The following is a 27,834-nucleotide window of genomic DNA, read 5'->3' as shown; positions in this document are numbered from 1 at the left end:
CGCTTCTGAGGTAAGAAGATACAAGCTATGCCCGAAGCCAAGTTTGGCTGACTCGATCAAGTGTGTTGGTCTTTGCCACGGATACCTGGTTGCATTTCGTGACCAAGACAGTTCTTCTCAACCAGCCAACAGCATTTGATAGCGCCAGCTTCAAGTTCAACGAAAACTGCACTAACATCGACACTACCTACAAAGACGGCTGTACGCTCAACAATGCGGCATCAAATTCTTTTTTAATCAATAGCGAGCCTGCACTAGAACTCCTCGCCAACGCCTCTAGCACAAACATGGTCCAGCAGGTTGCCGACTCCACTGGCAAAAAATACGCCTTTATCGGCCTGCGACCGACTAATCGAATTGCCAGTTTGGACTATACAGCTACCTCTTTTGGAGCATCTTCCCAGTGTCAGGTTGTCACAAATCATTGCATAAGTGAAGGTGACATTAGTGGTTCGCAGGCAACCTTTAAATGCGACTTTGCCCCAGCACAGGGAGTTATACCAACCACTCAAGTGGATGCAATAGCCTTCACTTATTTCACCGACTCATCAATGAAGAAGAACACTTCTTCCCCCATATCGATGCCGAACCCATATTACTTTACCGCTGTGGTCAGCATCAACCAGAACTTGGGCCGCAACCCTAACAGGGGCCTGATTGATGATCCTGATATAAGCAGCGGCCTCCATGGGTCAACTCTTTTCGCATTGCTTTGCAGCACCGAGGTATTTGATTGGAAGTATACTTCGATAAATGGCTCCGTCACAGCCTTCACATACTCTCCGAGCAACTCGTCCACTACCAATATTGTAATGGGGACTCAAGCACATACCCATGTCGGCGATTCATATATCCTCCAACAAAGTAGTCTGGATGTATGGCGAAGCGACACAGCCGAAGAGGTGGCTGAAAAGTTCGCCGAAGCATATAGTCGAACCATTCTGGGCGCAATCGGAGGAGCTTTACTCCCTGCACCAGCTGAAGAGGCCCAGTCGCGATCCTCCAAACTCGTAGCTAAGGTTCCTAAGGGTCCTTTGGCGTGTCTCCTAGTTGCAAATTTGCTTCTTGTAATACTTGGACTATTCCTGACCATTCGAGCATTCTTCGCACTGAGTGGTGATGTTGGGGACGTACAAGCGAGACTAGGCATTACTGCACTTGTTGCAGCATATTTTGAGGCAGACAAAGGTGAGTCTGCGGTGGAAAAAGTAGATCATATGTTCCAGGAGAGGAATGATGGTAATGGGCCCCGCGTAGGTGTAGAAAGAAGTGCTTTGGGTGGATGGAGGTTTGTTAGTATTAGTTATCGGAGTGTATATGAGAACTAGTTTAGTTGGTTTAAATCACGACTTCAGTCATGACCCATCTTCCAAAGGACCACATACGGTAATGCTGGTCAAGCCGATGTCAAATTTGATTAGATGACCGACCCTTTTGATCGAAGCCCGATGGAACTTGAGCTGAACGATGTCTCTTATCTCTTTGAAAAGTCAGAGTAAGGCTACGACTCGTGAACAATATCTAGATTCAACGGTTGGATACAAGGGGCTTATGCGACTGGGCTACTTTACATCACTCTGCTGGTGTTTTATGGTGGAGCAAATACCGGAGATGTGATGATTGGGTATACATGCAAGGATGAGGTCAGCCGCATGCAAGGCGCCCTGCGAATCGTCCCCCAATCGTTTCTCCACAGCAACCTCTGATAAGAGCCCCTCAGCAGTGTTAGTGCTTACCTCTTGATGATATATAACGGCACAATGCGTCTTTATACCAATCACAGCGTGCCAAATCATGAAACAGGTTGAAAATACATTTTCAAACTAACAATTCTCTCTTGCCGCCCCTGACGATGCCTTGTCTACTTATCAGCCCATCAAGCGCACCTATTTCTAGTATCGAGTTTAAACCTTCTCAGTATCAAGGTTTGCAAAACTCCATCTCAGCTTCAATACTCAACGACCCCTCTGGTCTCTACTATGGCAAATACTCTCACCTTGTCATCTGCGGTTGTCGCGGGCGGCCCGTTTGAGCAACAAGGCTCTATTGACTGGGTCCAGATCGCTAGAATGTCCATTTCTGTGCCAATCTCCATTCTCGCACGCGTTACAGCCGCCGATGTTTCTCCGCTTACCATCGTCGTGGGGCAGGAAATGTCATCCCTCTTCCGATTGTCCACCACCGGGCATGAACGTCTCATTAGAGCACTTGGGGAACTGAAGAGCTTCTCTGCCATCGGAGATGCCATTTGGTTTGGCTTTGGGATCAAGCACATAGTGCGAGTCCTTGCGGAGACTGGCAAAGGACTGACATGCCTGATGCTATGTGCATGTCTTTCTGAGATTCATCCACCAAAAACCTGCGCCGAAATCTTAATCAGGTTGGCTGATGTTTGTGACGCCCCTGATCATCTACGTCCCTCTGCTAGTCAATGGTTGAATCTAGTAGGAGCTTGCTCCGGAACTCTCAAGTCAACGACCTTTGCATGCATCGCGGAGCAGTTCATGGCATTCCATCGCCCTTACGTGAACGAGGAATACATGGATGAGGCTGCAGATGTTGCTAGGGCTTTGCTCGCCGTGGCGCGTGTTTCTTCCGGTGTGCTGAGTTCGGTAACATTGACGGGTGGTCGATCCTGCGGATGGATCGCTGCTATTGGGTTCTACTTCCTCGGCTTGGAGGTCGAGATTCGAAGTGCCGATAATGCTACGATTTACAAGTCCACGACCAACGATGACTCAATCCGTCTGTTGGTCATATACGGGACAGCACAGTCCTCCAGCCAGGTCCAGGTCAACAGCACCGCATACTTCATAAACTCTCTTGATCGCGTCATGGCCCATGAGCAGCGGTTTGATTCCATTATATCTGGGACCGTTCCATGGAATAAGTGTCTTTCAACAACTTTCGGTGACTCCTTCGGGGACCTTCTGGGTGCCAAGCAAGACTTTGGACGGCTAATCTGCGCTTCCGCACGTGTCTTTCGAGGCTTGACCATTTCGGATACCAGTAGCATCTTCAATTCTAATGACCGGGTCGATTGGTTCGGCTTTCAACCAGGTCAATACGGACATGGATTCTGGCATTCTGCTACTTCATGGTTCCCTGAACTTTTACCCCTGGGTCCCAACATTGATTTCGATACGAACATGTCTGTTGACGATGCTGTTGAGGCATATAATCTAGCCTCGGAGAGCTTGGCACGCACCTGCAACTGTCATTACTGTTCCGGAGACTGCTCGAGATCCATGAGGGGCTACTGCCTCCCCGTACTTGCCGAGACCATTATCTTCCTTATCTGGAATGTTTCTGCTCTTCAAATCCACACCGATCTCAAGCCCTATCACTCTGGCTTGAGATTCATTTACCAACTCCACTCCGGTGAGGCTATGACCGATCCTAGTTTTGGAGAATGGTATGGAGGCGATGCCCATCGTGAAGCTTACTGGGGAAATATTGTTCGTCTCGTACGACGTCTCGACCTTGCTTCAGTATACCATACGGCGCAGTTTCTGTTTACCAATGACTTATATCCTCTGCAGAGATGCAAGGCATTTACTGCCGCTTCTGTTGGGGGTCTCTGCTTCTATTTTGACATCTTGCGTAATGTGTCAGATCGACCAGAAGAGGCAGTGACACTGCATGTTGTACCTGGAGTAATCCAGACGAATGCCGGACGACAATACTCTTTCATCGCGGATAAAACGGGCACGAGGTCTGATGGTCTTTTGGGGTTTGACTGGATAGGCACCCGTTCTTTCGAGGATACTCCTCAATACAAAGCCGATTACAAAGCCAGTGTGACAGAGTCATTGGGCGGCAATATCTCGATCCCTATACTTGGTATGGACACAGGAAGCTCTGATTTGAATGTCAAGTTTTTCATTGAAGAGTCTACCAGCGGCTTGCTCGTCGATCTTCACTTCATCAGTGCCGCGGGAACCAGCCGTGTTGGGGCATATACCATGCTCAAAGAGATCATCGAGAACTCAGGACTAGTCCAGTGCACTCACCGCGATTGCGCCAGGATGGATCAGATTAATTGCGACATATCTGTTATAGACGGAGAAGGCTCTGTGTCTGATAATCTCCAGCCGAGAATCTACGTACGAAGACTTGCGGGTAATCCTTTGGCGAGATGCGTTGGGCTTTTGGTTAACAGAGAATGGATGGATGCCCCCATATTGCGCCAGCGGGAGTGTATACCATGCTGTGTCAGGACTGCTGCTAACCTGCGACATGATCATCGGAGGTCTCCATCCTATGTTATTCTTTAATCCAGCTCTTGCTTTTTATCAGATTGGCACTGGGAATTGTAGGCTTTAAGAACTATAATGTAGAAGATGGCGTTGCGGTGTTTATCAAAGCGGATAAAGCGGCTGGGCATGACGAAGTCGTCTGGCGCTAAAATATTACACTGCTGCATATTCTCATACCATTGGATGGGGTCATGCCCCCAAATTTACGCTTGGAATTAATACGGCTTTAAAGGCCAAACTATACTGACTATAGCAGGCAGACGTCATGACAGCCAATGAATACTGCAGAAGCCTTGCGTTAGCTTAACACAGACGCTACCGATCTTGATGGAAATGCGTAATAGGTCAAAGTCAAACACCCAGCGCAACGCTTTGTTTTCAAGCTGACATGCAATTTGTCAGCCTAATACTCCCCTCATTGTCGTACGATAATGAGGAATTGTTACAAAGCGGAGAATCAACAACAAGAAAGCATGGTTATCAGTTATTCTGCATATACTCTCTAAAACTCAGTTAGGCACATGCTACTGCAAGCCAGGGCAATTGCATTGCAAGGAGGGGTTAGTCATCGACTTACATAATTACTAATTACTTCTCGAATACTGCAGTGCAGCTGTCGCTTAGTCGGCAGTTCCAATCTGCGGAGGTCAGCGTAATTGTCCCGATTGACAACTTGTATGTCGGACTTATCATGTAAATAGTCTTGCCGCAAGCCGAATCACCAGATGCATATATACCCTCTTCCTCTCGTCGGTTCTCACACTCTGTCTCTTTCTTTCTTAGGTCTACCAGCAATATTTTAAGCCACCAATTAATCCATAAATAAGCCATCACGCCTTTCACAATGTCAACAAAACAGCCAGATATTACTCTTTACTTTCTAAATGCGAGCCGAGCAATCCGAATTGCCTGGCTGCTGGAAGAACTTGGTCTCTCGTATAAATTAGTCACGTCGCCAAGGGAAGCCAATGGACTAGCGCCGCCAGAGTTCAAAGCCAAGATTCCTACTCGGCTTGGAAGTAGCCCTACTATTCAGGATGGGGATCTGGTAATTCAGGAAAGTGGTGCTATCTTGGAGTGAGTAGTTTTACTGTCCTCTCTAGCAGCTCGGTGGTTATTTGTTTATGCTAATCTTTATAGGTATCTTTGCGAAACGTATGACTCTGAGTCTTGGCTGTTACCTCGGGAAGCCCATGCCAGAGCAAAGGTTAGGGAATGGATTCAAGCTTCCGAGGGTACCTTTATGCTGAATGCTGTTCCGGTTAGTGTTTCTTCTTATGAGTCTCTAATGCAACGCTTCGATTAGCGTTGCACTGTTTTAAGGTGGTTCCCTAACGTCAATAGATCATCATGGCCCGGATGGGAATGCCACAAGAGGCAGCACAATATGTTCCCGGGCTGGAGGCTGCGATTGCGCCAATCGTGCGCGGCGCAATGCAGTGGCTAGAAACGGAACTCGAATCAGGTCCTAGCCAGGGCCAGTTCATCGTCGGAACAGATCTTACTGCTGCAGATATCATGATGGGATTTAGCATTGAGATCATTTTCGCCATGAAGCTGGGAACGGAGAGACAGGATTGGCCGCTGATCAGTAAATGGCTGGCAAACATGATGGACAGGAAGGCTTACAAGACAGCGGTGGAAAAGTCAGGCTATTCAATGTAGCTCCTTCGTGATAGAACTCACCTTATAACATGGCATACTAGTTGGTTTTCTTTTCATTGGAATTTACTTTTAATTTCAGTTAGGCTTTATTGCAGGTTTTACATATCAAGGTCCATCATCTTTGCTGCTCTTATCTTACCAATCTGGGCATTAGTTGTCTCTTTGTCTCTCTCTCTCTCTGCAACGATAGCAGGACACAACGCTCACATAACATACATTAAATACATCGCTATGCGCCCAAATGACGATTATCTACACACTACGGGACCCATCAACTTGCCAGCTTGTACTCCAAAGAGTTCACATCTATTCGGGGAATTGGTAAATTCATGACATTGCTTAGGTTACTTCTCACAAGGTCGACGCTGAGAATGGCATTGTTGTGAGTGGTAAATCCTGTTTCTTTGGTAGTGCCGCCGCTGGTAGCTTCGCGCCTGGTCTATACAGCTCTAATCTTCGCGGTATCCATTTAAGGTTCAGGCCAAGAAGATCAGTAAAATAAACAAAGAAAGTATGTTCCTCAATGGTGGCTCAGATCCCTTACAGATCTGAGGCTGTCTTGGTCGCTGATTCGGTTGCAGGCTTTGTCTTGATCTGGTGTCTGGCAATCTTGATACATCGGCATTATTCTGTCCCGCGATGGATCCACCCAACGGCATGTGTTGCCTGTTGCCTGTTGGCATGAAGTGAATCTCCATTCACAGTGGTGATCGTTACTTTCACAACTTTTGTGCGGCCTCTATCTATCGAATTCCTATGATCTTCAAATACTCTTCCGTTAACGCTGCTGAGCCTGAGCTTGTGGCGGAGGTCTCGGATGGAATCAGTTTCTTTAATGACGGTATTCTTGATACAGAGTGCAATTTCCAGCATGTTCAACAACTGCGTTGTCTCTATCCATACTATATCCGGCACCTTGAGGATCGTCGCAAGTGGAGTAGGCAAGACTGCTGTCGCTTGTACTATGGCCACACGTACTGAAATGAGTAAATCGATTTGAGCGCCACACTAGCAGACTACGTGTAAACAGGGCTCAACATAAGATCATTCCAATCCAGGGAGTCGTGTAGCTCTGGAGATCTTTTATCACTAATACATCCTAGTGAAAGTAGCCAAACCGCCAGGATCAGCACAAAAGTCCACATAAAGCAAGGCTCAATAAAGAATATCGACTAAGTACTATCTGCGCTATAATCTACACTAGAAACAATAGAATTTAAGCTTCCTCTTTGGTATTCCCGTATCAAATAAGTCTAAACCTATCATCCAACCACATCCCTCACTTACCGCTCAGATACTCTACAAGGCCATGTTTCAACCCCGCTCCAGCGCCAAGAATTCACAAAGTCCCCCTCTAACATTAGCGACCTGCCACAAAGAGCAATGCCGATGCACAAGCGGCCCGTCCAAATACAACCTTGCGTCAACGGCATAAGGTTTGATTCTGGAAGGTCAACTCGCAATTATGCTTAATCTGAGGGATCGCGTCACTAGGAACTTATGCTGAGGTGATAGGCGGTATGGTGTAATATATCTCCTGCCACGAAAGGTCACGGAGCAATAGTGTTGTGATGATTGATGTGATGGCGTACAGCTCCTTCCTAACACAGCCTTCGGAGGAAGATCGCTGTTTTCTATATAAGTTGGTATTTCCATGATCGACGTTGTAGTTTTAGCCAAGCTCTCAAGTCACTCCAGCTTCACTCCTGGTTGAATTAATTACTGTCATCATGCGTGCTACTCTTGCTCTTGCGACCCTCATCGGGTTGTCAAACGCCGCTGCTATTGACCCCCGCAAGGCTGAGCCTCTCTATAAGATTGAGCTTGCGCCTGGCGATGTCCGCACCGTCACTGAGAAGGAAAAGTGGGCACTGAGAGCTGTAAGTTTCATGTCCTCGCACAATTTCTCACCGAGTCTGACCGTTACAGGAACACAAAACATTCATCGATGTTACCGACCTTGATGAGCCCGGCTTCAGCCTTCAGTTCCTCGCCAGCTTCCCTGGCGCTGTTGCTCAGACTTCTGCCGTCAACGCTCTCATTCCTAAGCTGAGCCAGACAAACCTGCGCAGCACTCTAACAGAGTTCATCAAATTCCAGAATAGATACTACAAGTCCACCTACGGCCAGCAGTCTGCTGAGTGGTTGTTTGGACAGATCCAGTCTATCATCACTGCCAGTGGCGCTAATAACGTCAAGGTTGAGAAATTTACTCACTCTTTCCGTCAACCTAGCATTATTGCTACCATCACTGGAAAGAGTGCTGCTACCATTGTTGTTGGTGCTCACCAGGACTCTATCAACCTTCGCAGCCCCGACACTGGACGAGCTCCCGGTGCTGGTGAGTCTGGTCCTTCACTTTATGTCAATAGTCACTAATTGCTATAGACGACGATGGCTCTGGAACCGTCACCATCCTTGAGGCCTTCCGTGTCCTCCTGACCGACTCCCGCGTTTCAACCGGTCAAGCCCCCAACACCATTGAGTTCCACTGGTACGCTGGTGAAGAGGGCGGTCTTCTCGGAAGTGGTGCTATCTTCCAGAAGTACAAGCAGGACGGCCGACAAGTCAAGGCTATGCTCAACCAGGACATGACTGGCTACGTCAAGCCTGGTACCACCGAAGTTGTTGGTATTCTCACCGACAACGTCGATGCTGGATTGACTGCTTTCCTCAAGAAGGTTGTCGCTGCTGTAAGTCTTGGTCTCCAATTTGCGAAGATTGAGCTAACTTTAAATAGTACTCCAAGCTCCCCACTGTTGACTCCAAGTGTGGCTATGGGTGCTCTGACCATGCCTCCGCTACCCGTCAAGGTTTCCCCTCTGCTATGGCTTTCGAGTCTACTTTCGATAACAGTAGCCCTTATATCCACGGTACCACTGATACTATTGACACCGTCAACTTTGGCCATGTTCTTGAGTTTTCCAAGATCTGCCTTGGCTTCGCTTACGAGTTGGGCTTTGCTACCACCCTTTAAGCGGCAGGTCGTCAATCAACATCCCGGTACCTTGAAAGGGCCTGTCAGGGTCAGATTAAACAACAGTCGTTCAGTTTCATGTAAATAGATTATGAATTGATACTGCACATATCGGCAAGATAAGGGAGTCCACCTTTGCCAATGAAAATTAGTCACTTTGTGACTATTGTTAAGAAAAGAATGGCCATCACTCTTTTATGAGGCGGAGTAGCATCGGACATCCGAGATATGGAGTGGCTTACACCAAGCCCGAATAGGAAACACTTGTCGGGTATGATTGGGTGAAGCTCATATGGATGAGGTGTAAGCACGCCATTCCAGCGCCAAAGTTGATCTCGGTAATCCACTGAATCCCGAGTATGGTCCATTTCATCATTCGGGAAACCTTCAATTGTGCGCAAGCTGTTATAAAAGAGTCTCATTCACGGCTGGAAAGTCTTCAAACTATCTATCAACCTGGCAGTTTTCAGTGCAATAAGAACCCATTTCATCCAATATGGCACCAATTCTCAATACTTCATTCGCTATCCCAAAAGGATCAACCATTCTTGTCACTGGTGTCAACGGTTTCATTGGTTCCCATGTAGCCAATGAATTTCTACAGCGCGGATACCAAGTCCGAGGAACTGCTCGTGACATTTCGAAAGCCGCATGGATCAAAGACTTGTTCCATCAGCAATACGGCAAAGACAACTTCTCACTTTGGCCTGTTGCCAATTTGACTTCTCCTCATGCTTTTGAGAAGGTTATAAGAGGTAAGCGAAATTGGCGAGAACTGTCTCATTGGCACGCACTGATTTTCAAAGGCGTTGCAGCAGTAGTTCATGTCGCTTCACCACTAGGCCTCGACTCCGGCACCGGTACCATGATCCCCGATGCGATCGCTAGCGCTCTCAATGCTCTGAAAGCAGCCAGCAGTGAGCCAAGTGTAAAGCGCTTCGTATATACCAGCTCTTCAACCGCAGCAGTCTTCCCTGAGGCAGAAGTCCCGGTTATAGTGGATTCAAATACCTGGAACGATAAGGCACTGTCAATCCTACAGAACTCAGCCTCGGCACCTGAATGGTATGTTGCTTATGCCGCTAGCAAGGTTCAGGCGGAGCGAGCCGTATGGGACTTTTATCAGAATGATATGACGCGTCGCTCAGATCTGGTGGTCAACACAGGTAGGCAGTCCATATCAATTGTTCAACGGCATCGCTAACAAATGACAGTACTTCCTAGCACAAACTTTGGCAAAAGCCTGGATTGGAAGCATCAGGGATACCCATCAACATCAGGATTCATCAGGGCTTTATGGAGTGGCACTGCTCTGGATTCACTGACCAATGCCTCGCCTCGTAAGTTGCCCCAAATTGCGTTCTGTCGAGAAGCGTAACTGACAATGCTTTGCAGAATATTTTATCGATGTACAAGATGATGCCAAGCTTCACGTCGCGGCCACTCTGTTGTCCGATGTACAAGGGGAAAGGATCTTCCCTTGGGCAGAAACGTGGAACTTGGACCAGATTCTAGGTATTTTACGGGCGCAGAACCCCGACAGAACTTTTGTCAAAGACTTCCAGGCCATGCGATATCTGGCCGATATTGAGAAGCCGAGGTTAAGGTGCATTCAACTTTTGCAGGCGCTGGGTGAACCTGGTTTCACATCTTTGGAGGAGAGCATTCGGCTGAATAGTGAGGACTTGGCTCGAGCTGCCTGAAGCTTTCATGCAGGATGTTATCACATCGTTGACGCGTCAACAAAGCATATCAAGAAACTAGTAATTAATTGAATAACTTTTCAATCTGTCGGATTACGGAACATTCGGGTTGCCGTAAATGAGGCTGATACGTGTGCCGCATGTCACTAGCGTGCTGTCTCGTGCCCAAGTTTGAGAAATGCAGCCACATTATAAATCACATTTTCCACTGCCGATTGGTGCGCAATACGAAACATACAGCGGATAATCTCCGTTTCATCCGTCGCGTTCGGCTTTTGAGCGTATGTACCTTGATGCAAATCTTGGCTATGATCGGCACTGGGGAAACATGCCCACGTCGCAACCCAAAACTCAAATTCACAGCTTCACTTTTGTTTACTTATTTTACTTGGTTCAATCGAGATGCGAAAATTGATGACGACGCATGCAACTCATGGAAATTACAAAAGTCAAATACAAAGTCAACCGGAGTATTAATAGACTTCCCTCTAGTGCCCGTTGAACTCAACCGTACAACTAACTTTTGTAGCTTCGGCACTGAAACTCAACGTCCTTCCTTTCTAAGCCAATAATTATTAATTCATGACATTCTGTTGTCGACTCAGAACTTTCGGCAATTGGCTCAGGAATCTTTCCCATTGGCCATCCTGTGTGGAATCAGGAAACCCCTGGTTTCTGGTAAACTTAAATATAAAACACCACCAATAAATACCCTCCACCTCTTAGCGTCCAACGCTCAAACACGCCCGCAGAGTAATTGCGATTAGCCCAACGGACGTCAGAACCTAATCGTTCTAAGCCTAGATAAAACAAAGCCTCCTTCGAGCCGAAAGTTTGTTTATTACAGAGTTTCCCAGGGTTTGCAATAGATAAAGATCCAGTTTTCCCCCAGGGTCATGATCTCATTTTTCCTTGGCTCTCCATCGTGAAGACGGCCTGTGTTTTTTTCTTTGGTTCATTCTGGTTTTCGTCATGGAGTCAAGGGCGAGTTCGATCGTTGCAGCGAAGCGCGAGTCTGTCCCCACTGCTGGCAGTGTTTTCTTCGTCTCGTCTAATGGGCGCGTGCTCAAGTTGCCGATCCCGAGTAAATCGTATCGGGATCCGCTTACGTGGTCTTGGACGAAGAGGCTTTTGGGGTTTTTGGCGCTGCAGTGCTTTTCGATGGCTGCGTCATTTGAGCTCAATCTGCCGGGGCTGTTGCTTCAGGCAATTGGGGAGGAGTTCAAGAACAAGGTAAAATAAATGTGTATCTTGGTCACTGAGATAATGCTAATTGGAGTCTAGCCAATGGGTCCATTTGGAGTACAGTCTTTATCGTCGGCGATGACTCTCTTTACTGGCGTGGGGTACTTGATCGGCATTCCGCTATCAACAGCAGTTGGACGACGACCTATTGTTGTGGGTGCAGCTGTGGTTACGACTCTGTCGACCCTTTGGGCTGGCTACGCTGGATCATTCTTGCAATTACTTGCTGCTCTCAGCCTCCAAGCCCTCGCAGCTGGATCAGCGACAGGGATGGTAAGTTAACATCCACTTGGAAACAGGCCGTACTAACAACCGTAGTTCATCCTCATCCTCATCGACGCCACCTTCATCCACGAACGTCCCAGCGCTCTCTCACTATTCTGGTGCACAGGCTCAGCACTCATCAAACTCGCCCTCTTAATCCTCCCATTAACAACCGACACTACACTAACCTGGCGATGTGTATACAAAGTCTGGGTTGCACCGTGCATACTCGCATTCATTTTAGTTCTCTTCTGTGTCCCCGAGACATACTTCCTCCGTCCTCCCGTCGCACTCGATGGCCGAGTGCTAGTTCAAAGCAGCTCCGAGAAAGTAGAGATCTATGGAGGGTGGGATGAAATTGAGCTGATCCGGAATGACAAGCCTCTACCTGACTTGCCGTCTTCTTGGTCAATCTGGTCTCACTTCAAAGTCTCGAGAGCACCTGGCACAAAGTGGGAGTCAGTGCTCGCTACATACGGACAAATGTTCTTGTGTATTCTCAACCCTCTTACCTTTTGGGTCTCTCTACTTACCGGCATCATCCTCAGCGGTGTCATCTTCCTGAATCTCACACAGCCCAGCGCTCTTATTGCAATGTACGGTGCCAAAGAAACAGGATGTATCAATATCTTGCTTGGCGTCGCAGGTGTTGTTGGCTCTCTTCTCGCATTCCCTCTCACAGGACCATTCGCTTCCTGGTTCACGCGATGCTACACCTTTCGCAAAGGTGGTATTCGCCACGCCGAAGTCTACCTGGCTCTATTTTCCATCCCTGTCGTTACCGGCCTAACAAGCGTGCTTCTCAATGGCCTCGCCCTTGTCAATAGATGGCCTTCCGTCTGGATCTACATCACCTCAGCTATTAGCATCATCAGTTATCTCACTGGCAACGTCGCCTTTACTCTCTGGATCACCGAGGCTTTCCCGCGATGGGCAGCAGCAGCGCTCGCTGTTCAACTGTTCACTGGAAACATGTTTGGTTTCGGGATTGGCACTGCCATAGCGCCTTGGGTTCAGGAGGGCCATATTCTACAACCAACTATCCTCATCTTTGTCTTGATGCTTGTTATGGGAGCCATGGCGGTCCCGGCGGCGTTCTGGGGCAAGACCGTAAGGCAGTATATCCAAGGACGATGGAGTGACTCTGAGAGGACTGCGCTTCGCCCTCAGTAGGTAAGCGATGTATCAAAAAAGGACCTTGGATCCATGTACAAGCCATGTGATGGCACAGGAAAAGTGTTTTCTTAGCGTTCATAGTAATTAAAATAAAAAAAGTCACACTACTTTTAAGTACTAGTTCTGACATCTGATTAAATACCTTTTTACTGCGATCTCCACGGTGATTTCTCTTATTCTGAGTTCTGGAACAAATAAGCAGCTCAGCCTTCTCGTAAAGCGCATCACGAGAATTATCTAGGTGAAAGATGCCTTCTAAATTGAAGCTCCGCAGTAATTGTAAATAATCTCCATTATGACATCACCGTGGGTGATTGGTGCGCTTAAAAGTTATTCCAGCTCGGTGCATTGACATCGCGGGCTACCCTAGATTGAATGCCGGCGAACTAATCACAGCCACCAAATGCAAAAACTTTCAAATGTGCAGGAGTAATAAGTCATAATCTGGATCTTTTCATACCCATCGCTAGTCATTGCATATCTCGAGCTCCAATTTGTATTGAAACAAGTGGGTTTTGGGCACAACATGCAACTAAGTTGAAGGTTTTTGGTCGACAGCCAACCATGCTTCGACAGCAATCCTGGTTGCGGATCAGACCCTTCACTCTTATGGGTCGGCACGCTTGATCCGAAAACAGGGGACCTTTGTTGTTGGTGGAAACGAGAACGGGATGTGGGCGAACCTCTTCAGAAGGAACATCTTGGCAATTATCTCCCACCGGAGTCTAAGGCTCTAGCTAAGTTAAAAGGGTACGTGCTATCCAGCTGTTGTCGGCCCGGAAGATGTAAGAACGCCGACGCGCCGAGCAACGAAGGCCCTGAGCGTTGCGGAGCATCAACACCAAGACATCGTTATCAGATCGCTTAAAATGTTCGTGGAGTTCCGCTGTGTTTGTTAAGTCCTTTTCGTTCTTATGGATAATTATCAACTGAGCTATAATTATGCAAGGGTACCGCTCATCCTACGCAACAGGTAAGTAAATCGCACGCGACGGAAAAACGCGTCCCTTTTGGGACCTTCCTTACCCTATAAAACCACTCCACTAATGCCCCCAGTAACATTCAGCTATCCGGCTCGCTAAACCCGAGAACCTGCTCGGCCAGTAGCAAAGCGAACTCCGCTTATCGAGCAAACACCTAACCCAGTGGAGTTCAAAATGTCACCTCCCGCCGCAGTGTTTCAGCTTTCCACGTGGAAAGAAGTTCCACTCAATTTAACAACAATACGAGGTATCACCGTCGAATGAGGAGATTCACTCGCGGTGGCACTCGTTTCCAGCGGGGAAAACGGTGGCTGCGCTAGAACAACAGCGGGATATCGGTGGATCTGACCTGACTTTGGGTCCCCGTTGCAGGGGTTGCTGAAATGAAACGGAATAAGAGAGGCTTTATGAGATGATAGGAGTCAAAGCGCGAAAGAAACAGACGATGAGTTGAGATCGTATAAATGGACTGAGGTTCTGGTGGCTTTGTTTGTTTGGTCATCGGTCTTTATCGCTCATTCTCTCGTTCTATCGCACTCTTTTGCATCATTCGTTCTTTACTCACTCTTCAGTGAACGTCACTCGTTATCTCACTGACACTCATTCAATCACCATTCACAATGCGAGCTTCTCAGACCCTTATTGCCCTCAGTGGCGTTCTCGGCCTCGCCCAAGCCGGCCCCTGCAAGCCTCACCCTCCAGCTTCTGTCATCTCCAGCACTGTTGTCATCGAGAGTGCCAGCAGGTATGACATTAATCCGACCCTTTTAGCAATACCTACTAACAACTCCCAAGCACTGCATCTATCCCTCAGCCCACCACTACTGCTGCCGAGACCAGCACCATCGAGACTGCCACCGAGGTGCTCAGCACAGACGAGCCCACCTCAACCGAGATCAAAGTCCCCACTACTACCGCTGCCATCGAGACCAGCGCTACATCCGCCACCACTGATGTCCCCGTCCCTACCCCCTGCGCCATCGAACCCGGATGCCAAGCCGCTGGCTTCAACGTCGACTACTACAAGAACGTCTTCGAGCGCGGCTACGGGAAACGACGAGATGTCCGTTCCTCCTTCATACTACATCACCGATAACCTCACCCCCCTCGACTCCTCCGTCACAAGCGAGACGTACTTCGCCCAAGATTACATGTCAGATCTCGCTGGCTACCCTCAGATCTTCCCTGATTCCGCCTACGCCGGAAAGGCTTGGTATGTCGGTTACCACCGTACTCTCGCCAGTGGTATCAAGGTTGACGCCAACAATTTCACCCTTGTTTACACCGGTTACTACCAAGCTCCTGAGACTGGAACCTACGAGCTCTGCGTTACTGCCGATAACGCCAACACTCTTTACTTTGGCCAGGGTAACGCCTTCGAGTGCGGAACTGGCGAGACTGACCCTAACGCTCCTGCTCTTGTCCTCACTGCTACTGGATATCACTTCAACAACCCTACTCAGTGCGGTCATGTTGATCTCATCGCTGGACGTCACTACCCTGTTCGCAATGTCATGGGTAACAAGAATGCTGTTTCTGCGTTTGAATTCTCCGTTACGACTCCCAGTGGTTCTAAGACCCACGACTTCGAGGGCCAGGCTTTCCCTGTTGCTTGTGGAGTTAAGAACTAAGCGGGGATTATTGTTTCACGATCTAATGCTGCGGGACTCTATGACACAAGCTTCGATGTCTACATGAGTTCACTTCACCAGTACTTTAAATTTTATTCTGTAATAGTTAATGTTCTCAAATATAATCAACAAGAATTCTACCATATCATAGAGCCACTCGATGCAATTACTCATATGTATAACACAATCGCTCCCCTTGTGTATCCATAGCCTCCTCAACAGTGACATATCGCCTCCCAGGAAGCAAATTCCCAAAGTCCATCACATAAGCAAGCGTAATGTTCTTATACTCCTTATCCCCAAAGAAGTCATAAGGATACGCATATTGTGTATCGGGCCCGCTAATATCGCTCTTCCGAGCAGGCCAATCCAGTCGCTGCCATTTATCCCAGAGTCGATCGACATTGGTGTGATGCAGCCAGAAGATAGGATCGCCTGGTGAAGAGTACATGTCGCCCATCTCGCCGAGACTACCGCCAATAGCGAGATGACCGCCGCCATGATAACCTTGGGACTCCGCACTAGCGCCACCCTGGACGCGCTGGTCGAACTCGAAGAAGTCTTTGGCTTCAAGAGTCCAGTCGACGACGGTTTGGTTGAGCTTCGAGATGCCATACTCTGGAGCGATGTCGCGGGACAGACAACGTGGATTGTAATCGGTAGAGTTATCTTGTACACTTAGTCGATTGCTTTAAAGGTGCTCATAACGACATACCTGGACCTGCATGAACTTCGAAATCCCCCTTGGCAAAGGGACCGTCGATAACACAGCCTATCGTTCATATTAGCGCTTCCCAATACTGGAACAGTGTTAGGGCATACCTCCTCCTGTTCTCCCAGAGACTTGTCTAGTCACGTTTGTCCAGCTGCTGATGTTGATGAAAACACCGTTACCTCCGAAGCCTGTCTCTGCGTCGAAGATGGGAGAGTTTTCGAAGTCCTCTACAGACTTTGAATCCAGTGTCCAGTCTGGTTTTGGGCGATTAGTATTCGCAAGTATTTAGGGTGGTATACATACCCCAATAAGGTTGAGCTCCATTGTAGCAACAAAGATTTCGAAGATCCTTCTCATATTGGGCAATGAACATTCGATGCCAGCTGTTTTCTTCATTAGCCGCTGATACACTGGTATGATGCGCGTAGCACTGACGCTTGAAAGAATCCCTGCAGGTCGAATTAGCTGGAAAGGTAAATGATGAATAGAAGCCCAGAGACTCACGACATAGTGGATAAAGTCGGTGTTCACGATATGACTGACTTGAAAGTCGTCAAAGCGAGACTTGGCACCGGCGTACATGTTTCCCGTCTGCGACGGCTTTGATGCCAGGCACTTGACCGAATTGATATACTCATGCTTCTCTTTGCTGCTCAAAGTTCTCCTACAACCAAAACCAACCTTGTCAGCAATGCGACGTACAAGAAGTCAGATTAATTTGGTGCTTCGTGCGAGGACACTGCAACCTACCATTCTTTACGTACAAGAGGACTCTTGCAGCCACAATCATGAGTAGGTGCACATAAGCCTGGCACAGCAGCAAGAAGAGAGGTAGCTAGCAGATATGGAACATGCATAATGAGGAAACAGGAAATCTCAATTAGTAGATGGCAGGTTCGACAATATTGTAGTGTTCAAGAAACTGGGTGGGAAAGTGGTTCTTAAAGTACGCTGTTTGGACCGTTGGGTACCGCGCTACAAGAGCACGTATGACAGATAAGGTTTAGTGAGGAATGAGGGCTGAGACAAACTACCGGTTTCCAACCAACAGCAGTTAAAGTGTTTGATCCGGAGTGGGTGAGTGATGTCTAGACCAAACTACTGGTTCATTTGTGCATAAAGCCAGTGGTAATTAACATAAGACATATGATTAGACTCTGAGTCGCGTGAGAGCAATTATCGTATGAGTATAGAAACAGCTGTCAAGCCACAATTTCCCAACATTCCACGGTAGGAGGTTAATGATTGCAGACAAAACAGCCTAAATTATCATACGTTTCCAAATTGATTGAGTTGAATGTTAATTGTAAGTAATAGTCAAAAGAACTAGCCTTTGGAGCTCTCTCTGGAAGCCTTGGAAAATAGTTGTAGATATGACAGGTGCAATATGCAGCGACGAACGGGGTTTCTGGCATAACACAACGACTAGTGCCTCCCACAAATTCTGAGATACTAAGCTTTGGCTATAAAACCTATCTAAGAATGAACACCATTTATGAGGTCCCTCCGCTCGAAGAGTTATAGTGGAATGGTAATCAAGGATTCTACTCGATTATTAGATGAGTTTTTAGTCAATGAGTTTTAAGCTGATTGTAATTGATGTTATTCCAGCTTGGATAAGATCACGTGGCACGGGCAGGGATTATACCGCCGAGTCTTCAGTGAGGCTGACGCAGGCATAGCAGCTCATGCACGTCAACCTGCACAGCCTGATTTCGACTTTTCCCCTCAACATCATCCTTCATCCATGAAATACGATCAGCCCTCCCTGTGAAACCACCCGATATCGACGGAGAAGTCACTTATCAGCTGCGAGGAGATACAGAACCAACTCTAGCCTGAGCGAATCCCTTCCAAATGGAGCGGCGGCGACTGTCTCATACTGACGATGCCGCGCTTCCCTACCACGCGAAACGTCGCAGAACCGGTTTCCAACAGATTGAGGATGACTCAATACATGACCGTTATACAGTCGCCTGGATTTGCGCACTATATATCGAAATGGCAGCAGCACGTGCGATGCTCGATGAGGAGCACGTTGACTGTCCACGGCAAGCTAACGATATGAATTCCTATGTGTTGGGGAGCATCAAAAACCATAACGTGGTGATAGCTTGCCTCCCGACTGACCAGTACGGGACGAACAATGCTGCGAGTGTTTTGAGTAACATGAGAAGGACGTTCCTCAACATTGAGATAGGCTTGATGGTAGGCATTGGCGGTGCAGTGCCACTCAAGGCTGATATACGACTTGGGGACATTGTTGTTGGAGTACGAGTCATGCAGTATGACATGGGAAAAACACGTAAAGAGGGCTTCCAGCGGACAGCAGTCCCAAAGATACCCGACTCTTCCATCCGTACAGTCATCTCAAATTTACGATCTCAACACGAACTGAAAGGCAGTCGAGTTCCCTCAATATTGAGGGATAAAATGGGCGCATATCCTGCATATTCTCTGCCCAACGAACCGGATCGCCTCTTTCTATCATCATACCATCATGACGCTTCTGTCTCATCTTGTGACGAGTGTGACTTGTCCAAGCTAGAGACAAGAAAGATGCGAGTATCCACTGATCCGGTCATTCACTACGGCGGTATTGGCTCGGCGAACACAGTGATGAAAGACTCGAATATTCGTAATGAGATCTCCCGAGAGCTGGATGTGCTTTGCTTCGAGATGGAGGCTGCCGGTCTGATGGATATCATGCCTTGTCTGCCTATCCGTGGTATCTGCGACTACTCGGACTCCCACAAAGCGAAAGAGTGGCAGCGATATGCTGCCGCGACTGCAGCAGCCTATGCATATGAGTTCTTGGAACTATGGAGAGGAGACTCTCTAGCATCATACGCTGGTTACCAGCAGCCGCCACGTAAGTAATTTCTCGTCCCCATATTCTCGCGCTACATGACTAATTGCTTATAGCTGAGCACTTTATGGTGTCCCAGCGCCACGAGGAGATACTAAAATCCTTGAATTTCGAAGAGATCGATGTTCGCAAGTCCATTATCAAAGCCGCGCATTCCAAAACTTGCCGTTGGTTTCTCAAGCATACAGATTACCTTTCATGGATCGACCCGCAACAGGTATCACAACATCATGGCTTCCTGTGGATTAGAGGAAAGCCTGGAGCTGGAAAGTCTACTATCATGAAGTTCATCTATTCGGAATCAAAGAAAAAAGACAGAAAAACCCAGAGCCTTACAGCTTCGTTCTTCTTCAACGCTCGAGGTGGGCTACTGGAGAAGACAGTCTCCGGGATGTACAGATCCTTGCTTTTGCAACTATTTCACGGATTTCCAGATCTTGAATGCGTCCTGGATGATCCAGACCTTTTGCCTCGAAACCAAAATGGTTGCCCTCCTTTGAACGTTCTGAAAGACCTACTCCGTGCTGCAGTTGCTAAGCTTGGTCAAAGATCGTTCAAATGCTTCATAGATGCCCTTGACGAGTGCGACGAGCAGCAAGTGATGGACTTAGTCGAATACTTTGAAGATTTGGCTGAACAATGCACAGAGGAAAATGTGAATTTTCATGTCTGCTTTTCTAGTCGTCATTATCCCTACATTGACATAAAATTCGGCATTCGAATCATTCTGGAGGAACAGATAGGCCATACCAGCGACCTAGAAAGTTTCATCAAGACTCATCTTCGAATCAAAGACCGGTCGCTCCTCGCAGAGCTGCAGGAGAAAATGCTTGAAAAAGCAGCAGGTGTTTTCCTTTGGGTTGTTCTTGTGGTCGACATGTTGAACCAAGAGAATTGCCGTGGGCGCCTGGGTGTGATGAGAAGACTTGAAGAGGTTCCCAGTGGTTTGAGTGACCTTTTTAAAGACCTACTGCAGAGAGACACGACCAACATGGAAGAACTTCAGCTCTCACTTTTATGGATCCTTCTTAGTAATCGACCACTAAAACCGGAGGAGTACTATCATGCAATCTGGTCAGGGCTATACATGAAGAGATTAGCAGACCCTGACATACCAGCAGTCGACATGGAGGACTCCGAGGATTGCTTTGCCCGCTGTGTAATCAGTTCTTCTAAGGGTTTGGCCGAGATCACGAAAGTTAAGCAGCCAAGAGTCCAGTTCATACACGAGTCTGTTCGTGACTTTCTTGTCAAGGATAAGGGCCTCAACGAGCTCTGGCCAGAACTTGGACCGGATTGGGAGAGTGTCGGCCATGACAGGCTAAAGCTATGCTGCTATTGCTACTTTGGAATTGTTGTCGCAGAACACCGGATCATAGGGCTTCGTGAACCTAATTATAAGCTTCCACAGGGAACTGAGAAATGCCCCTTTCTCGAATATGCTAGCCAATTCGTTCTATATCATTCTGAATTGGCGGCAAATACTGCTGATCAGCAACTATTCCTGGAGAACTTTCCGACATCCAGATGGAAACCGGTCGTCAACGCGTTCGAAAGATTTAAGGTCCGCAAGTATAGTCGCATCGCAGAGTTGCTATATATACTTGCGGACAGAGGGTGTTCGTCACTCATTCGAACCAGACTAAAGACGGACTCCGTTGTTGACACTCATTCAACGATGGATAGATATGCATATCCACTCATAGCGGCCATGGCCAAAGGGGAGAAGGATAGCGTAGCTGCCCTCTTGGGATTTGCCCCACAAGATCAGGATGGTATCACAATTACGAAAAGCTTGCTACCCAATATAGACGCTGGAGGATCGGGTCGCAGCCCCTTGGCTTGGGCGTGTGAACAGGGGTACTTGGAGATCGCAAAGCTTCTCGCTGCAAGAGGAGCAAACCCGGATGGAGAATTCTGGAAACCACTAATACTTGCATCAAAGAATGGGCATACTGCAATAGCAAGATGGTTGATCGATCACGGAGCGGATGTTCACGCTGAATGCCTTAAAGAAACCGCCATCTCGCTAGCGTCCATGAATGGACACACGGAGACAGTTGAGTTGCTCCTAAATTCAGGGGCAGATCCTGACGCATTAGGTGCCAAGGGTGACCCCATACTATATATGGCTGTTACCAAAAGCCACGGGGGAGTAGTGAAGCTACTTTTGGAGAGAGGGGCGTATGTCGAGTCGAAAGACTCGACTGGCATGAGCCTGCTTTCTCTTGCTGCAACTAAGCGAGGATCTGATACGATAATGGAAGTACTACTCAGGCATAGAGCAGATGTCAACAGCAGAGATAACAACGGTGGTACACCTCTCTTTTACGCTGTGAGGTGGGCTTCTGTCGATGGGATCAAGTTACTTATTAGAAGCGGGGCTGATGTAGAGGCTCGAAACAAAGACAACGAAACATGCCTACAAATGGCAATGTTGAGGGGTAACGAAGTGTATGAGGTTGTGCGGATCCTTCTGGAACATGGGGCAAGGATTGATGCTCCTACTGCAGGAGGCGAGACGTGCCTTCATTGCTCTAGGTGATCTATTTCAGCTACTTGCCAGCTATGGAGCAGACTTCAACGCCAGCAGCGATGATGGTAACACACCTTTGCATCTTATGCCTCAGTTTGGGAACATGAAGTTTCTGCCAATATTGGCCAACCACCCTGGTTTAGACTTCAACGGACGTAATCACTTGGGCAGGACGCCATTGCACGTTGCAGCTATCTTTTGTGGTCCTAACGAGGCCGCCATCCTGATCGAGAAAGGGGCAGATATTAATTGTCTTGATAATGAGGGAAGAACGCCACTTGATGACGCAGTGGGCAGAGGCGACAAGCAAGTCGCCCAGTTTTTGATGGACAGAGGAGGAAGGCGAGGTGTTACATGATTCCCTTACAAAGAACAATTTATGATTCTGAAGGGTGGTTTAAAAGTGGTACAGCTACTGCTCGCATTGCACGCCTTGCCTCGTGAAATCAAACTTATCTTCCACAGAAGTTGAAATAGCCGTCGATTTGTTGTTTATGTCGATAAGGAATTCATATAGTTCCTGGCCTTTGGTTATCCATAGTAGTCCGAGAAGTGCCCCGTGGAAAGGACTATGTACTCAAACTACGTTTCCGAAAGCAAGGCGGGGGTATCAGCTGAGAAGTCGGGTAGGGGGAATGTAACGAAGATATTTAAGTAGTATGAGTTCAGTAAAGATGATAGTTTATCTCTCCCCTGAAGAGCTTTCATGGACCATTTACTAACAATTAATCTGCGATTTCTGGGAGAGTCACAAGCTTGAGTTGTACTCTGCTTGACTAGCTTCCTTGCTGATGACATTTAGACACGAAACAACGGCTTCGACGTTGTTTTTCTTATGCGAATCGCAAATGTTAGGTTTATTGGTGTAGTCCACATACCAGTATACCCGTCGTCGAGTTCCATAGCGGTTTTGGCTCAACCATTTAGACAGAGTTATCATTTCTTACCGTGCGAGACAAAAGTAAGACACGGCTTTGAGGATTCTGACTGAGAACCTCGACAATGTTTCTGCCGACATCCCCTCGACCGCCGGCCACAGCAACGACGTGCACCATCTTTCAAGATAAGACAACAGTAATACCGTAATGGCATTCAGATATACTGGTCAGACTTTACAATGAGCAAGATGTCAAGAATAAACCCAAGTTCCACGGGGCATTATAATACAAGGTCACTACATATGATTATGCTGTTATCAAAATCTGATGATAAATATCTACTTGCTCAAGGATAATAATAAGCCTATGAATGAGGGAAGTCTGTTAAGGAAAGTCTAATAATTTTAGCACTGTTACTTACTTAATTTTCTAGCTAGGCTGAGGAACAGAATATAAGCAGTAGATCCTCCGTCAAGTTAAATGTTTGAAAGATAGAAGGCATCTTTAGTGCGGTTTATGGACTGGTGCGCTAGAAATCCAGAAGCCGTGACGATCCAACCACAAGGGCACAACCCCATCCATATTGCACAATCGCCACGCCAAGACGCGGAAGCCAGCCCTCTCAATTCCGCGAAAGTCAGGCTTGAGGTGCTCAAAGACAATAGAGGGCCACAGTGCAGCGCAATCCTTAAAGATGGGATCTTGACTGTTGTGAGTCATACCGCATACCTTTTGGTTACATATGCAAAGGACCTCTATCTTCCCGGCCAGATATAAAACGTTCCATCGAACTGATTGATTCCGCGCTTCAAGATTTACCAGAAGATCACCCAGACCACCCAGAATACTGGAATGAGATTAGTAGTTCGTTTAGCAGGCGATTTGATATACCCTCATTAATTCCAGATATGGAGAAAAGCCTTCACTATGCACAGAAGGCGATGGACTTAGAGCCGAAAGACCACTCAAGAAGGCCTGTCCTCCTGAACAATTGTGTAAGCATGCTTGGAAAGTATGGTCAAGAAACAAAGAAGACAGAATCTCTGGATTAAGCCATCGAGCTTGTGAGGATGGCTATTTCAGAAATTTCTTCCGGCAATATGGATTGGTCAATGGCACGTTGTACCCTGGGGAATTTGCTTGGTCAGCGATTTAGGAGATATTCGATAAAGGAGGATATCGATGAAGCCACCAGCCTTCACGAAGAGGCCCTCAGCAAGCTTCCGATAGAATATTTCAATCGAGTAGAATGTCTTAAGGGTTTGGGAGTCTGGCACAGCGAACGTTTTGAGAGATTCCATGATCCACAAGATGAACTCCAAGCCCTGTGATTTTACAGGATGGAGTCAGAAATGACTACAGCCACGCCTTCAGTTCGAGTTGAGCTTGCTCAAAAGGCTGCTAGTATTCACGCCAAAAGAGAAGAATGGAAAGAAGCTAGTGACTTGCTAGAGACCGCCATTGAGCTTCTCCCCCTACTTAGCCCGAGGCCGCTCAAAGAAACAGATAAGGAAGAAAAATTAACAGAACTCTCTGGGTTGGTCTCAGATGCTGCAGTTATTAGCCTTAATGTTTACAACAAACCGTACGACGCATGGAGCGTGGCCGGGGAGTCATTGTAGATCCGATAATGGGCAAAGAAAAACATGTTGATGATCTCGAGAAGAAGCACCCTGACCTGGCGAACAGATTCCGTACATTAAGAGGTCAGCTAGCTATTCCGGTAGACCTGTGGAGCTCTTCATCAACTAGTCTTATTCCTCATGAGATCCCGGTCCGACACCGCCAAATGGCATATGACGACCTGATCGACCTTGTTGCGAAGATCCGGAGTGAAACGGAGTTTGATGATTTCTTGCTTGCGCAATCAGGAAAAGAAGTCACGGGAATTTGGGAAATATGGCCGTTTTATGCTTATCAACACAAGTCGCTAGCGTTGTGATGCATTCGTTATCCAAATGGATGGGATTCATGATCAGCAACTAACCGGTCTGAGATTGCAAGACCTGCAGACACAAGGAAAGGACCTTGATTTGAGAGCTGATGATGGCATGAAGTCCCTTCTGAACTGGGTTTGGGACACAATCAAGGGCCCTTGTCTGCATGCTTGAAGATTCCCCCGAAGCTGGCTCTCTGCCTCACGTCGAGTGGACTCACACGGGGCTTGTGAGTTGGCCTTTCGAGCCTGCAGGAAGTTCGCGAGATCGACAACCTTTGATATTGTGGTTTATCGAGTTACGACAGCTTATACATTCTGAAGCAAAACATTGATGATTGGGCGACAGAGGACGGTTCCTGAGGATACAAATCACTCTGCTCTTACAAGTTGCTTGAAAATGGTAAGATCAAGAGTAACCGTATCTTTCGAAGTAATGCAGAATGGTCAAATCACAATTGGTTCAATAACACAGGATCATGTTTCCTTCGACTTTGAGAAATCTATGACAGACTTGGACAAGGTTTATTCGATTCCACATATTAATTTTGTCATTGGCGAAGGAAGAGGAGATAGCCGTATGCTATATTCAATCCTAATTGACCAGTATTTTAGTTATTGGTGTCAGGGAGATAGGCGGCTTTTGTTGTATTCCATGGTTTCATACTCTTGGCGATACCTCAACTTAATCTGCATGGCTTCGAAGCCTGATATCAGACTTCTCCAGAGAGATCAGCTACATCGAGTAGATTTACTCTATGAAGATCAATCATGGATCTCTCTGCTCATGTACTAAAATACCGGGAGTCTTTGAAGACGATAAAGTCGGCTCGACGGTTTCAACGGGAGCCGGTGATGTTCCAGCGAGAGAGCGTCTCTTCTTTCTCAAAACCCTAACAAACAAAAGTCGTTAACAACTGAGAGCCATAAAGAATAGATAGTTACCAATGCAACCTGAAGGTTACTCTTGGAAGAAAATGCAAAATATTCACTTACCAAATCACAGCGATCCCTCCCAGCAGAAAAGGCACTCCAAGGCCGACGCTGACACCAATAATGATACTTTTGGAAACTCCGCCAGACCTTTCATTCGATGTGCCATTTGAATCATCATCCTTGCCATTTTCTTTAGCCGAAGATGTCGTGGTTGGCGGAACATAAGAAGACGGAACTCCTGACATTGCTACCAACTTGTTTGCGCCGTTTCCGAATGGAATCAAGCTCGTAACAGTATGGCTAACGGACTCGGGAAAATCGGCCTCGCTGTCGGTTGGAACAACAGTAACATGTGTCCGTGTAGTGGTGTACTTCGACGTTGTCTGAAGCGACATCGGACAATTGACTAATCCTTCTGATTGACATGCTACAACAACGAATGTGGCTTTGGTGGAGATTGTTGTTGTCTCCATCTCAACTTCATCATCGTTCTTCCCTCTCACCTCCAGTGCCGGGGATGTCGTGATGGATAACGAAGCATCGCTGCTTCGTTGGCTGGCACAAGCATGTCTCAGTGTAGTGTAGAAGACAGGAATCTCAGTTTCGGGCATTGGCCCCCATGTTATATCATCAATAGCAACCGAAGCCCCAGCAGCAGCGCCAACAGCCAGTTGATAGACTTCCTCAACGCGAAGGCTGCAGTCGTTGTCTTCATCCGTGGAAAGAGTGACGTTGGTGATTAACTCGGCAATGTTGGCAAATACTCCCACCTCTACACCTCCGCCAACATGAAAGATTGTCTTCCCGGCGATAGACACTTCAGGTGATGCAATTTCAAAACCTGCCTTTACACCAACACGAAGAACAGCTTTGAACACAACACCGGCACTCTCGAGAGTGACTGGCAGAAATTCGAAGTCGCCACCATTTCTATTGAGCTTCTGTTAGTTCATATCAAGACACGGTCACAGAAACAAGACTTGCATTGTCAGATTTGAAATCTCTTTGGAGAAGATGGCAATGTCAAACAAAACGCCATCATCCAATCTGAGATGGAACCCGCCACTAATGTTGATCTCTCCTTCTACAGATAGGATGAGGTCAATAGCGAAGATAACACCAACTTCCAGATTGTCTCGAACGGCGAAGCCTGCAGGTGTAGTAGAAGTGTACAAGTTCAGAGTATAGGTGGCACCAGCCGAGAGGACTGTGTCGATCAACATGTATACTTCTAATCCATCAAATTGGAACTGAAGTCGGAACTCCGGGATCTCGGGTATGTCAATATTCAAGTTGTAGTCCAATGGTGGCAGGTCGAAATCGTCCATGTCAAATCCGTCCTCCAAATTATCTGCCACCGTATCGATGTATTTCTCGATGTAATCGGCCATTTCGTCTGACAGGCTGTCGATCCCGCGTCTGACTTGATTGGTAAAATTGCTAAAAGCGCGGCTGACATTGAATTCGCGGTCATATATGAACTCTGTGGTAGCGGTCCCTTTGATATAGCATGTCGCGCAAGTAATTTCAATGCTGGCTGAAACTGAAGAGTTTCCTTGCTTAGAACCCAGCTCCTGCTCACTGCAAACAGATCAACACAGTTAGGGCTTGATGCTAAGGGTTCAGTGGCTGGTAGTAATTAACGCACCCTGTGTACGCGAAGAGGACAGCATTGACCCAACTTGTGTCTAAAGATGTGCTGTTTTTCTGCTTGGAGTCTTTTGGCTGTCGGCCCAGGCGGGCGGGGGTTCTTCGAACGAGGCTCAGTGTGTTGTACCCAGGGTAATCAGGCGTGTTACCGGCACGAACAACAGAGGCGCTACCGAAGACTGGGAATGGCCTATTCGCCAGAAAAAGACCGAGTAGTAAAGCGTCAAACAACATCTTGTTGAAGCATCAATTGGGATATGAGCAATGTGGCCAAGAGACAAGAAGGAAAGGAATCATGAAAAGTTACTGGTGGGGGCAGTGCCCTCTCTGTAATTTCAGTAGCCTGCTTGCTCTTATCTCTTTTGGTTTCAAGTTCTGCATGTTGGTTCTCAAATATGCATGTTGGCTCTG

The 27,834-nt window shown here is 47.4% G+C and overlaps 11 protein-coding genes across 12 annotated transcripts; 8 read left to right on the top strand and 3 right to left on the bottom strand.

Annotated features, from left to right (window-relative positions):
• Positions 1-287: 287 nt before the first annotated feature.
• FOXG_18853 (uncharacterized protein) lies at positions 288-1,328 on the top strand (the record flags this gene model as incomplete). The annotated part of the gene is made up of 1 exon (XM_018398991.1): positions 288-1,328. One exon carries the CDS (start codon positions 288-290, stop codon positions 1,326-1,328), a length of 1,041 nt encoding a protein of 346 aa, XP_018239342.1.
• A 526-nt stretch (positions 1,329-1,854) lies between these two features.
• Positions 1,855-4,319, top strand: FOXG_18852 (uncharacterized protein; the record flags this gene model as incomplete). The annotated part of the gene is made up of 2 exons (XM_018398990.1): positions 1,855-4,122; positions 4,300-4,319. Exons 1-2 carry the CDS (start codon positions 1,980-1,982, stop codon positions 4,317-4,319), a joined length of 2,163 nt encoding a protein of 720 aa, XP_018239341.1. The 5' UTR covers positions 1,855-1,979.
• A 398-nt stretch (positions 4,320-4,717) lies between these two features.
• FOXG_04566 (uncharacterized protein) lies at positions 4,718-6,071 on the top strand. Its single transcript, XM_018382601.1, has 3 exons — positions 4,718-5,336; positions 5,400-5,520; positions 5,604-6,071. The coding sequence occupies exons 1-3, from the start codon at positions 5,104-5,106 to the stop codon at positions 5,922-5,924; spliced, it is 675 nt and encodes a 224-aa protein (XP_018239340.1). The 5' UTR covers positions 4,718-5,103; the 3' UTR covers positions 5,925-6,071.
• A 1,536-nt stretch (positions 6,072-7,607) lies between these two features.
• FOXG_04565 (leucyl aminopeptidase) lies at positions 7,608-9,019 on the top strand. The gene is made up of 4 exons (XM_018382600.1): positions 7,608-7,804; positions 7,854-8,265; positions 8,313-8,617; positions 8,665-9,019. The coding sequence occupies exons 1-4, from the start codon at positions 7,655-7,657 to the stop codon at positions 8,899-8,901; spliced, it is 1,104 nt and encodes a 367-aa protein (XP_018239339.1). The 5' UTR covers positions 7,608-7,654; the 3' UTR covers positions 8,902-9,019.
• A 309-nt stretch (positions 9,020-9,328) lies between these two features.
• Positions 9,329-10,604, top strand: FOXG_04564 (uncharacterized protein; the record flags this gene model as incomplete). The annotated part of the gene is made up of 4 exons (XM_018382599.1): positions 9,329-9,656; positions 9,708-10,067; positions 10,116-10,241; positions 10,297-10,604. The coding sequence occupies exons 1-4, from the start codon at positions 9,398-9,400 to the stop codon at positions 10,602-10,604; spliced, it is 1,053 nt and encodes a 350-aa protein (XP_018239338.1). The 5' UTR covers positions 9,329-9,397.
• Positions 10,605-11,458: 854 nt separating this feature from the next.
• Positions 11,459-13,432, top strand: FOXG_04563 (uncharacterized protein). The gene is made up of 3 exons (XM_018382598.1): positions 11,459-11,837; positions 11,889-12,122; positions 12,168-13,432. Exons 1-3 carry the CDS (start codon positions 11,577-11,579, stop codon positions 13,284-13,286), a joined length of 1,614 nt encoding a protein of 537 aa, XP_018239337.1. The 5' UTR covers positions 11,459-11,576; the 3' UTR covers positions 13,287-13,432.
• A 1,196-nt stretch (positions 13,433-14,628) lies between these two features.
• Positions 14,629-16,129, top strand: FOXG_04562 (uncharacterized protein). The gene is made up of 2 exons (XM_018382597.1): positions 14,629-15,017; positions 15,068-16,129. Exon 2 carries the CDS (start codon positions 15,263-15,265, stop codon positions 15,968-15,970), a length of 708 nt encoding a protein of 235 aa, XP_018239336.1. The 5' UTR covers positions 14,629-15,017; positions 15,068-15,262; the 3' UTR covers positions 15,971-16,129.
• Positions 15,947-17,746, bottom strand: FOXG_04561 (uncharacterized protein). 2 transcript variants are annotated; one of them, XM_018382595.1, is made up of 7 exons: positions 17,369-17,746; positions 17,123-17,282; positions 17,054-17,067; positions 16,922-17,001; positions 16,726-16,872; positions 16,619-16,675; positions 15,947-16,572 (listed from the first exon to the last, which is right to left on the bottom strand). In XM_018382595.1, the coding sequence occupies exons 1-7, from the start codon at positions 17,473-17,475 to the stop codon at positions 16,070-16,072; spliced, it is 1,068 nt and encodes a 355-aa protein (XP_018239334.1). In that variant the 5' UTR covers positions 17,476-17,746; the 3' UTR covers positions 15,947-16,069. The 2 variants fall into 2 exon arrangements, with proteins under 2 accessions (XP_018239334.1, XP_018239335.1); XM_018382596.1 differs by having other exon boundaries at positions 17,123-17,746.
• Positions 17,747-18,310: 564 nt separating this feature from the next.
• FOXG_04560 (uncharacterized protein) lies at positions 18,311-22,602 on the top strand. The gene is made up of 2 exons (XM_018382594.1): positions 18,311-19,490; positions 19,544-22,602. Exons 1-2 carry the CDS (start codon positions 18,476-18,478, stop codon positions 22,030-22,032), a joined length of 3,504 nt encoding a protein of 1,167 aa, XP_018239333.1. The 5' UTR covers positions 18,311-18,475; the 3' UTR covers positions 22,033-22,602.
• Positions 22,603-23,405: 803 nt separating this feature from the next.
• FOXG_04559 (uncharacterized protein) lies at positions 23,406-24,518 on the bottom strand (the record flags this gene model as incomplete). Its single annotated transcript, XM_018382593.1, has 4 exons — positions 23,406-23,607; positions 23,721-23,748; positions 24,028-24,226; positions 24,486-24,518. 4 exons carry the CDS (start codon positions 24,516-24,518, stop codon positions 23,406-23,408), a joined length of 462 nt encoding a protein of 153 aa, XP_018239332.1.
• Positions 24,519-25,309: 791 nt separating this feature from the next.
• On the bottom strand, positions 25,310-27,730 carry FOXG_04558 (uncharacterized protein). The gene is made up of 4 exons (XM_018382592.1): positions 27,422-27,730; positions 26,758-27,354; positions 25,834-26,703; positions 25,310-25,730 (listed from the first exon to the last, which is right to left on the bottom strand). The coding sequence occupies exons 1-4, from the start codon at positions 27,655-27,657 to the stop codon at positions 25,607-25,609; spliced, it is 1,827 nt and encodes a 608-aa protein (XP_018239331.1). The 5' UTR covers positions 27,658-27,730; the 3' UTR covers positions 25,310-25,606.
• Positions 27,731-27,834: the final 104 nt, after the last annotated feature.

The sequence above is a fragment of the Fusarium oxysporum genome, chromosome 4, assembly GCF_000149955.1.
Source record: "Fusarium oxysporum f. sp. lycopersici 4287 chromosome 4, whole genome shotgun sequence".
NCBI lineage: Eukaryota > Fungi > Ascomycota > Sordariomycetes > Hypocreales > Nectriaceae > Fusarium > Fusarium oxysporum.
The sequence above is the reverse complement of the archived record's forward strand: the minus strand, read 5'-3'. Positions and strand labels throughout refer to the sequence as shown.